This window comes from Bison bison, unplaced genomic scaffold (assembly GCF_000754665.1).
Source record: "Bison bison bison isolate TAMUID 2011002044 unplaced genomic scaffold, Bison_UMD1.0 scf7180017864268, whole genome shotgun sequence".
Classification (NCBI taxonomy): domain Eukaryota; kingdom Metazoa; phylum Chordata; class Mammalia; order Artiodactyla; family Bovidae; genus Bison; species Bison bison.
In genome coordinates this window covers 347,965-358,972 of record NW_011494840.1, presented here as the reverse complement: position 1 = coordinate 358,972, position 11,008 = coordinate 347,965, and the positions used below count along the sequence as shown (strand labels likewise).

Genomic DNA, 11,008 nt, shown 5'->3' with positions numbered 1-11,008 from the left:
AGCCAACTTTTTCACTCTCCTCTTTCACTTTGATCAAGATGCTTTTTAGTTCCTCTTCACTTTCTGCCATAAGGGTGGTATCATCTGCATACCTGAGGTTATTGGTATTTCTCCTGGCAATCTTGATTCCAGCTTGTGCTTCTTCCAGTCCAGCGTTTCTCATGATGTACTCTGCATAGAAGTTAAATAAGCAGGGTGACAATATACAGCCTTGACATACTCCTTTTCCGATTTGGAACCAGTCTGTTGTTCCTTGTCCACTTCTAACTGTTGTTTCCTGACCTGCATATAGGTTTCTCAAGAGGCAGGTCAGGTGGTCTGATATTCCCATCTCTTTCCAAATTTTCCACAGTTTATTGTGATCCACACAGTCAAAGGCTTTAGAGGGAAATAAATAGAGAGCAACAATAACAGTAGAAAAGATCAGTGAAACCAAGAGCTGGCTCTTTGGCAAAATGAACAAAACTGGTAAAGTTTAGTCAGGATCACCAAGAAAAAAAGAAGACCCAAATAAATGAAAGGAGAATAACAATGAAAATCACAGAAATACAAAAGAATCACAAATAGTTATATGCCAATGAATTGGACAACGTAGAAGAAATAAATTTCTAGAAACATACAACCTGTCAAGACTGAAACAAGAAGACTTACACAACTTGGACAGACCAGTCATTAGTATTGAAATTGAATCTGTAATTTTAAAACTCCCAGCAAACAAAAATCCAGGACTGGCCAGTTTCAAAGGAGAATTCTACCAAACATGTAAATAACAGCTAGCACCTAACCTTCTCAAAGTATTCCAAAAAAGTGAAAATGTCACAACACTCAAATTCATTCTGCAAGACCACCAGTAATGACCCTGGTATCAAAACCACACAGAGACACTACAACAAAAGGAAGTTACAGGTCAGAATCTTTGATAAATACAGATTCTAAAATCCTCAACAAAATATTAGCAAACTGAATCCAAAGATAAAAGGATTATATACAATGATCAATTTGAATTTATTTCAGAGACACAAGGATTGTTCAGTATTTACAAATCAATTAATGTAATAGTGTACATTAACAAAAAGGATAAAAACCACCTGATTATCTCAATAGATTCAGAAAAACCTTTGAAAAAAATTATCATTCATTATAAAACTCTTCATCTAAGTGGGTATATAGAGGAAACATATCTCAACATGATAAAGGCCACTTATGACAAATTCAAAGCTAACATCATATTCAACAGTAAAAGCCAAAAGCCTTTCTTTTAATTCAGGAACAAGACAGGGATGCCCACTCTTGCCACCTATTTAGCATCATATTGGAAGTTCTAGCCACAGCAGTAGAACCAGGAAGATAAATATGTATGCAAGTGTGAAAGAAGTAGAAGTGTCACTATTTGCAGATGTATGATACTGTACATAAGAAACCCTAAAGTCTCAATCCAGAAACTACTAGAACTAATAAATTCTGTAAAGTTACAGAATATGATTAACATACAGAAGTATGTTTCTTTTACATACACTAATAAACTATCATAAAGATACACCTAATAAACTATCACATAATAAATATACACAAACTATCATAAACATGAAGCTTAAAAAACAACTTCTTTAAAATCACATCAAAAAGAATAAAACACCTAGGAATAAACTTAAAGGTGAAAAACATATGCTCTGAAAACTGAGACAGTGATGAAGGAAATTGAAGATGATGGAAGAAGTGGGAGGATATCCTGTGCTCTTGAATTGAAAGAAAGAATACTGTTAAAATGGTCATACTACCCAGAGCAATCTGCAGATTAAAGGCAATCTCTATCAAAATAACCATGCCATTTTTCCCAGAACTAGAATAAATAATCCATACATTCATATAGAACCACAAAAGGCCCCCAAATTGCCAAAATAATCCAGAGGAAGAACAGATCTGGAAAGATCAAGCTCCCAGACTTCAGACTGTACTACAAAACCATAGTAATGGAAACAGCCTAGCACTGGCACAAAAACAGACACATAGACTAATGAAACAGAATAGAGAGCCCAGAAAGAACCCATGCATCTATGGCCAATCAGTCTACAACAAAAGAGGCAAGAATATACAATGGGAAAAGAAGGTTGTGTTGGGAAAACTGGACAGCTTCATAAGAAAGATTGGACATTTCCTCACACTACATACAGAAACACTCAGTGGATTAAGTATATACATGTAAGACCTGAAACCATAAAGAGAACATAGACATAACACTCTGTGACATAAATGGTAGCAATATTTGTTTGAATCTGTCTCCTAAGCAAAAGAGAGAAAAGCAGAAATAAACAGATGGGACCTAATTAAACTTAAAAACTTTTGGATAGTGAAAGAAACCATGGATAAAATGAAAAGACAACCTGTGAAATAAGAGAAAATACTTGCAAACAATTTGACCAACACAGGGTTAATATCCAAATATATAAACAGCTCATACAACTCCATATTAAAAAAAAAATAACCCAATCAAAAAATGGGCAGAAGATGGGAATAGACATTTTTCCAAAGAAGACATAGAGGTGGCCAGTAGGCACATGGGAAAAAATGCTCAACATCACTAATTATTAGAGAAATGCAAATCAAAACTACAATGAGGTATCGGCTCACAGTGGTCAGAATGACCATCATCAAAAAGTCATCAAATAATAAATACTAGAGAGGGTGTGGAGAAAAGGAAACTTTCATACACTGTTGGTGGGAATGTAAATTGGTTCATACAATATGGAAAATATTATAGAGTTAACTCAAAAACTGAAAATAGAACTACCATATGACCCAGCAATTCCACCAGCGTGTATATATCCAAAGAAAATGAAAACACTAATTTGAAGACACAGATTGCACCCCACTGTTCATAGCATTATTTACAATAGCCAAGATACAGAAACAACCTAAATGACCAACAGATTAGTGGGTAAAGAAGATGTGGTATATACACGTACACACACACACACACACACAGGAATATTACCCAGCCATTAAAAAGAATGAAATCTGCTATTTGAAATGGACCTCAAGAATATTCTGCTTAGTGAAAAAAGAGAAAGAGAAATACTTGCTTTTCATCTCTTATATGTGGAGCCTAAAAAATAAGAACGGGGTATATAGCAAAACAGTAACAGACTAACAGGTATAGGAAACTAAACTAGTGGTTACTACTAGGGAGAGGGAAGTGGGGAAGCCAAGATAGGGGTATGGGATTAAGAGATATAGACTACTATCTTTAGGACTTCCCTGGTTGTACAGTGGTTAAGAATTTGCCTGCCAGTGCAGGAGACAGGAATTTCATCCCTGGTCTGGGAAGATTCCAGATACCATAGGGCAACTTAAGCCAGTGCAAGGACACGATTACTGCGCCTGCACTCCACAACTACTGAAGCCTACATGCTCCAGAGTCTTTGAGCTTCAGTTCCTGAGCCCACACGCTGCAACTGTCAAAGCTCTCACACTCTGGAGCCCATCTGCCACAACTAGAGAGTCCATGCACCTCAATGAAAGATCCCCCGTGATGCAGGGAAGATCCTGTGTGCCACAGCTAAGACCCAGTGCAGTCAAATACATAAATACTCATTATGTAAATACCTTTGGAAAAAGAACTGGGTGGTTCTAGCGGCTGATTCCTCTCCTGTTCTCCCCATGTACAGTCAGTACAGTGTGTGTGTCAAGAGCAAGACTGCAGCCAGAATGTGTGAATTGAAACTCACTTTCACCACTTGGTAGCTCTGTAACCTTGAGCTCCTCATCTGTAGAGTGGAGATAATAATTGTTCCTGTCCCAAAGGATTATTATGAGCATTAATTAATATGTATAAAGTCCTCAGAATTGAGCATGAACTCAAAATGAACATTCCTATTATGAACACCCAGTGTTAACAGTAATAGCAGCTGTTAGGCACATGCAGGAGACCTGGGTTTCATCCCTGGTCGGGGAAGATCCCCTGAAGGAGGGCATGGCAACCCACTCCAGTATTCTTACCTGGAGAATCCCATGGACAGAGGAGCCTGTTAGGCTGTGGTCCATGGGGTCACAGAGTCAGAGATGACTGAGTGACTAAGCACATGCACATAAATGGCAGTTTCAGGTAACCAGTTGCTGAAGCCAAAACCGTGTGATGAGGAAAATTAACACTCATAGCTAGAATTAATTGAGCATTCTTATGTACCTGGCACTGTGCCACACCCTTTACATGCATTTCTTTTTTTATTTCTCGAGATAACAAGGCAGGTATGATTGTCCCCAGTTCACTTATAAGAAAAAATAAGGCATTGAGTGAAAGTAATGTTCAAAGTAATCTTGTTTCGTAGCCTTTCAAACCCTGTGGATTTGAAGTCTGTATTCTCTCTGCCCCTTTCCTCCTGTTCTAATCCAGCCAGTCCCCAGATGAGAGCCTGAGAGGGGTCTGAGAAGTCTAAGTCATTAATGCAAGTAATAAAGTTGATTGAATATGAAGATTGTATCCTAAAGTGATCTCTCAGGCTGGGAAGAAGCACGTCTAGAGCGTGTTTAAGGACTGCATAGTAGTAGCTTCATCAGTAGCATCCAGCCTCGTTAACTGTCAGCTCAGCACCCTCATCTGCAGAATTGACGATAATGCTTTTCCCACCTCCATTAACTGCCTTTTTTTAAACTTATTATTTCTTCAGAATTTCCTGATGATATTAATCCTGTTACAAAAGAGAAAGGTGGACCCAGAGGCCCAGAACCTACCCGATATGGAGATTGGGAACGAAAAGGACGCTGTATTGATTTTTAAGCCACATGTTGTTTAACTACAGTATTTTTTTCTGATAGTGTACATCTGAATTAACTTTTGTTTATTGTCTTTCTGTACATCATTTAAGTCTCCTAATTTCTATAATGTGTTTTAAAATATATGTGATAGCTTTGAAAGAAAATATGCTGCTATAAATTAGGAAAGAGGAAATATTTTTATATTAGCACATTAATTTTAATTTAAATGTTTTGGGGTATTTAAGGGATGATTAGAGCTGCAAACTTTCATTTCACCATGTTTCAATTTAAGTTAATCAGTTGTTTATAAGATACAAGTGTAAATAAAACTTAAAAAAAATTTTGTTGCCGTGTTCTAAATAATTGTGACTTTTTCAATGTGAGTTAAGTAGTGCATTACAGTTTGGTAAGGCCACAGTAACAATAGAAAATCTTTAACTCTGGAGCCAATTACTTGGGTTCAAATCCCAGCTCTACTGCTTACTAGCTTATGTAACTTTGGGTAAGTTATTTAACTTCTCTGTGCTTTGGAATCCTTATGTGTCAATTGGAGATAATACTAGTTCTACCTCGTAGGACAGTTGAGCTTAAATGAGTGAGTACGTGTGAACCACTTGGAGCAGTGCACAGCACATACCTCTCAGTGAGTTAGTGATCCTTACATCATAAATGTATTTTCCCAGGTCTCTAGGCTGCCTGGGGGGAAAGATTTAAAAACTGACATTTGAAATACTTGAGTTGAAATTGTTTTTAATGAATATAACATATAAAAGACTGTTAGTTAGATATTAGTGATTATTTGCATGGATGAACTGAGCTGAAATGTAGTTTATGTTAAACATAAAGTTCAGGCTAATATGAGAAAAGCCGGGGATGAAATGGGCCAGCTTAATCAGTTGTGAGCATTCAAAAGCTCCTGCCCTGTGGCCTTTGGATAACTGGGTCGGGAAAAGTCCAGTCTAGTTTACACAGCTGGGCTGAAGGAAGAATGGGAACCGCTGAGCCCCTGTAAGGTGTCCTCTGCTCTCCTCTGGCCTCACTCAGCCACCTGGACTGGACCTTCAGCCCCCAGTCTACATTTAAATAAGTTGAGAAGGAAAGTTTGCAGAGCATGTAGAATGCAGTAGGCTGGTGATTATGTGATATGAGTTATAAGTGCAGTATCATCTGAGAAGATTATAGGAAGGCTTATTTAAGGGAATAAACTTTTTTTTTTTTGGGAAAAAAAAAATACACTTTTTAAAAAGGGTATCCTACTTCAAACCAACCAGTGTGGTAACTGGGGTTAGTTATTCAGTCTTTATATCAGTTATCTCTCTCAGTCAGCATTTGTTCTTCTAATTACAGTTACTGTGTCTGCTGCGAAGTAGTAACCACATTTCTTTAAAAATATTCTATAATATAGTCAACCTCCAGTGAATTTTTGCTACTTTTAACATTCCAGAAATAACATTTTCAATTAGTTCATTAATATTATTTTGTACCATATAGTTCCACACTAATCATCATATGTGATACACAAAAGACAATTATATACTTCAAAAACAAATTAAAATATGTTGCAATGAAGTATATTAAAATAATAGACTCCTTAACCTCCATTAACAGTAGCATGTTCCAGGATAGTTATCATATATTAGAGGTAAAATCTGGTGACATAAAAACATTTATAGTCTATGTCCATCAAACATTCATGAAAGAACCTGAAGACTCACAGAAGATGATGTGGTGGCAATGGAAGAGTGTTACTCAGATCTGAGGGAAGCAGAGTTGACGGAGGACCCCAGCTGCTGCCCCCTGGACCCACCACTGTGTTCTTGATGAAGCCACACGTCCCCTACCAGTGAGTGAGTGTGGTGGGGCTGCGGTGAATGAGTGTTTCAGCCTGACCCCCAAAGACTCCCCACGAGCCTTGCAGATTTTTCTTATGGCTGTGCTGCTGAGTGAGACTCTTCCCTCCCAACCCTTCTTTCCCTCTCTCCCCCCTTCACAGGTGTCAGACTCAGCCTTCTCCTTCCATTTATAGCTCACAAATGTCGCCCCAGTAAATCTCTCTCATGTTTAATCCCATCTTAGCATCTGTTTCTCAGAGAACTCAAACTAAACATGGATAATTATAAAAGAACAACTTCCAGACAGGTTTTCAGAAAATGTCATTAAAGTTTGTGGCTTTTTCTAGTATAATTATAATTTGAACACTAATTTTACATTGGAGATTTCTGGGAAACTGTAGGTTGAGCATTGGTGTACAAAGCTCCGTAGTTTGAGTCTTGTATCTAGTAGGTGTTTTGGTGGAATTTAATCATGTCCAGCATTTTTTTCTTACTTTGATGTCAGATGTTATAACCCACCATAAGCCAAAATACAATATTATCAGCTATTAAACTATTAAACCTACTATTACCTCTTCCAACAGTACAAAGGATGACTCTACACATGGACATCACCAGATGGTCAGTACCAAAATCAAATCCATTATATTCTTTGCAGCTGAAGATGGAGAAGCTCTATACAGTCAGCAAAAACAAGACCTGGAGCTGACTATGGCTCAGATCATGAGGCCCTTATTGCCAAATTCAGACCTAAATTGAAGAAAGTAGGGAAAACCACCAGAGCATTCACATATGACCTAAATCCCTTATTACACGTGGAGGTGATGAATAAATTCAAGGGATTAGATCTGGTAGACAATGTCTAAAGAAGGACAAAATTTCGTAACATTGTACAGGAGGAGGAGACTAAAATCATCCCCAAGAAAAAAAATGCAAGAAGGCGAAGTGCTTGTCTGAGGAGGCCTTATAACATAGCTGAGAAAAGAAGTGGAAGGCAAAGAAGAAAGGGAAAGATACACCCAACTGAATGCAGAGTTCTAGAAAATAGCAAGGAGAGGTAAGAAAGCCTTAAGTGAACAATGTACAGATGAAGGAAGTAATAGAATAGAAAGACTATAGAGATATCTTCAAGGAAATGAGAGATACCAAGGGAACATTTCATGCAAAGATGGGCTCGATAAAGGCCAAAAATGGTGTGGACCTAACAGAAGTGGAAGATATTAAGAAGAGGTGGCAAGAATACACAGAAGAACTGTACAAAAATGGTCTTAATGACCCAGATAACCATGATGGTGTGATCACTCACCTAGAGCCAGACATCCCTGGAGTGTGAAGTCAAGTGGGCTTCAGGAAGCATTACTACAAATAAAGCTAGTGAGGTGATAGAATTCCAGCTGAGCTATTTAAAATCCTAAAAGATGATGCTGTGAAAGTGCTGCACTCAATATGCCAGCAAATTTGGAAAACTCAGCAGTATTCAGGACTGGAAAAGTTCAGTTTTAATTCCAGTCCCAAAAAAAGGCAATGCCAAAGAATGTTCAAACTACTGCAATTGCACTTATTGTACAAACTGTACAGTTGTGTGTATTTGACATGCTAGCAAGATAATGCTCAAAATCCTTCAAGCTAACAGTATCTGAACTGAGAACTTCAGATGTACAAGCTGGAGTTAGAAAAGGCAGAGAAGCCAGATATCAAATTGCCGGTATCTGATGGATCATAGAAGAAGCAAGGGAATTCCAAAAACCATCTGCTTCATTGACTACACTAAAGCCTTTGACTGTGTGGATCACAACAAACTGGAAAATAGGAATACCAGATAGGAATACCAGACCACCTTACCTGTCTCCTGAGAAGCTTGTATGCAGGTCAAGAAGCAACAGAACCAGACATGGAACAATGGACTGGTTCCAAATTGGGAAAGGAGTAAGTCAAGGCTGTGTATTGTCACCCTGTTTATTCAACTTATATGCAGAGTACATCATGCGAAATGCCAGGCTGGATGAATCACAAGCTGGAATCAAAATTTCTGGGAGAAATATCAACAACCTCAGATATGCAGATGATATCACTCTAATGACAGAAAGTGAAGAGGAACTAAAGTGCCTCTTGATGAGAGTGAAAGAGGAGAGTGAAAAGGCTCGCTTAAAATCAGCATTCAAAAAACTAAGATCATAGCACCCAGTTCCATCACTTCATGGCAAATAGATGAGGAAAAAGTGGAAACAGTAGCAGATTTTATTTTCTTGGGCTGCAAAATCACTAAGGACAGTGACTGCAGCCATAAAATTAAAAGATGCTTACTCTTTGGAAGAAAAGCTGTGGCAAGCCTAGACAGTGTATTAAAAAGCAGGGACATCACTTTGCCAACAAAGGTCTGTATAGTCAAACCTGTGGTTTTCCTAGTAATCTTGTACGGATGTGAGAGTTGGACCATAAAGAATTTGAGTGGTGAAGAATATATGCTTTTGAACTGTGGCTGAAGAAGACTCTTGAGAGTCCCTTGGACAGGAGGGAGATCAAACCAGTCAATCCTAAAGGAAATCCACCCTGAATATTCATTGGAAGGACTGATGCTGAAGCTCCAATACTTTGGCTACTGATGCAAAGAACTGACTCATTGGAAAAGACCCTGATGCTGGGAAAGATTGAAGGAGGGAGAAGAAGGCAATGACAGAGGATGAGATGGTTGGATGGCATCACCCGACTCAATGGACATGAGTTTGAGTAAACTCAAGAGTTGGTGATGGACAGAGAACCCAGGAGTGCTGCAGTCCATGGGTTTGCAAAGAGTCGGACACTACTGAGTGACTGAACAACAACAAAAAGACATGTATAGTGTCCTCAAGCCATCCCTGGCCCAAGAAGAGCTTTCTTGGTGGGCATCCCCCTTAGAGTCACTGGACCCAAAGCTGCCAGGACTGGCTGCTCAGTGAATTATAAGAATTATTGAATGACCTGTGAATATTAAGTATTTGTGATTTGTGTTTGATATCAGTTCTGGTCCTCTGGGTACTTTGTTCTGCATGTCCCTCCTCGGATGCTTCAGTTGTAAGATCTCTTTCTGACACTCCATCTGCCTCTGGGGTTTGGTTCTCACAGATGCTGTTTGTGCCTCTCCCCATCCTGCTCCTTCTCTCTGCTGGAAGAGCAATACCATAGATTCTCTCTAAGCTAACCTCTCTCTGTCATCACCCGAATCTGGGGAAAGAAAAATGCAGGCTTCTCTACTCTTGGGGCTTCCCTCATAACTCAGTTGGTAAAGAATCAGCCTGCGATGCAGGAGACCCTGGTTCAATTCCTGGGTGGGGAAGATCAGCTGGAGAAGGAATAGGCTACGCACTCCAGTATTCTCAGGCTTCCCTTGTGGCTCAGCTGGTAAAGAATCCACTTGCAATGCGGGAGACCTGGGTTCAATCCCTGGGTCTCTACTGGTGAGGGGTTTTAGAAAAAGATGATAGAATCTACTCTATGTCAATGGTTATTAACCTTTTCAGTCTTAAGGCCCTTTTATACTCTAAAATCTTTTACAGTCCGTACATGGTGTAGGACACCAATGAACTGTTGTTTATGTGTGTTATATCTGTCAATATGTGCTATATTAGGAATGAAAGATGAGCAGTATTTAAAATATTTAATTCATTTTAAAATAACCTAATAATAAGCCCATCACAAGTAAACATAAAATAACATCTTTTTGAAAAGCAACTAAGGTAAAATAACTTCCTGAAACAAAAAAAAATTAAGTGATATTGTGTTCTATGTTTATTGTTCTCTTTAATGTCTAATAAAAGGCAGCCGTATCATCTCGTATCATCTATTGGGATAATGTTTTAATTGTGGTGTAAGGAAGAAAATATGTCTTTATACAGACATGTAAATAGAAAAGAGAGTGTCTCACAGACCCCCTGAAAGGGTCTCAGGGTCCCCCAGGGTCCTTGGACCACACACTTCCAAGAACTGCTGAGCTGACGTACATTAAAAGTGTGTTAGTTGCTTAGTCATGTCTGATTCTTTGCCACCCCATGGACTGTAGCCCGCCTGGTTGCTCTGTCCATGGAATTCTCCAGGCAAGGATACTGGAGTGGGTGGCCATTCCCATCTCCAGGGGTCCTTCCCGACCCAGGGATCAAACCCGGGTCTCCTGCATTGCAGGCAGATTCTTTACTGTCCAAGCCACTCACCAGGGAAACCAGACTTAAGTCACAGGGCAAGTGCCAAATACAGGCTCCTTAGAAAGGCGAGCAGAACAGGTGGAGCTTCCAAGACCAAATCTCAGAGCTCCAGAGAGCGCTGACGTGCAGGGAACTGCGGCCTGAAATGCGGCCGCCCATCACCACCACCGGCCCCAGGACCGCTGAGGCTGCGGCTCACCACGCCGGCAAAATGAAGTCCAGGGCCAGTCTTTCTCCTCCTCTCCTCTC

At 39.4% G+C, this 11,008-nt stretch overlaps 1 protein-coding gene across 2 annotated transcripts in view; it reads left to right on the top strand.

Annotated features, from left to right (window-relative positions):
* Positions 1 to 7,227, top strand: part of LOC104994831 (chromosome unknown open reading frame, human C6orf57) — a 43,951-nt gene extending 36,724 nt beyond the window's left edge. Inside the window, exons 3-4 of one of the 2 annotated variants that reach the window (XM_010848497.1) lie at positions 4,665 to 4,795; positions 6,361 to 7,227. In XM_010848497.1, the coding sequence (XP_010846799.1) occupies positions 4,665 to 4,774 (110 nt within the window). In that variant the 3' untranslated portion in view covers positions 4,775 to 4,795; positions 6,361 to 7,227. Of the gene's footprint in view, positions 1 to 4,664; positions 5,096 to 6,360 lie in introns of those variants that run through there. The other variant, XM_010848496.1, reaches the window with a different exon arrangement.
* Positions 7,228 to 11,008: the final 3,781 nt, after the last annotated feature.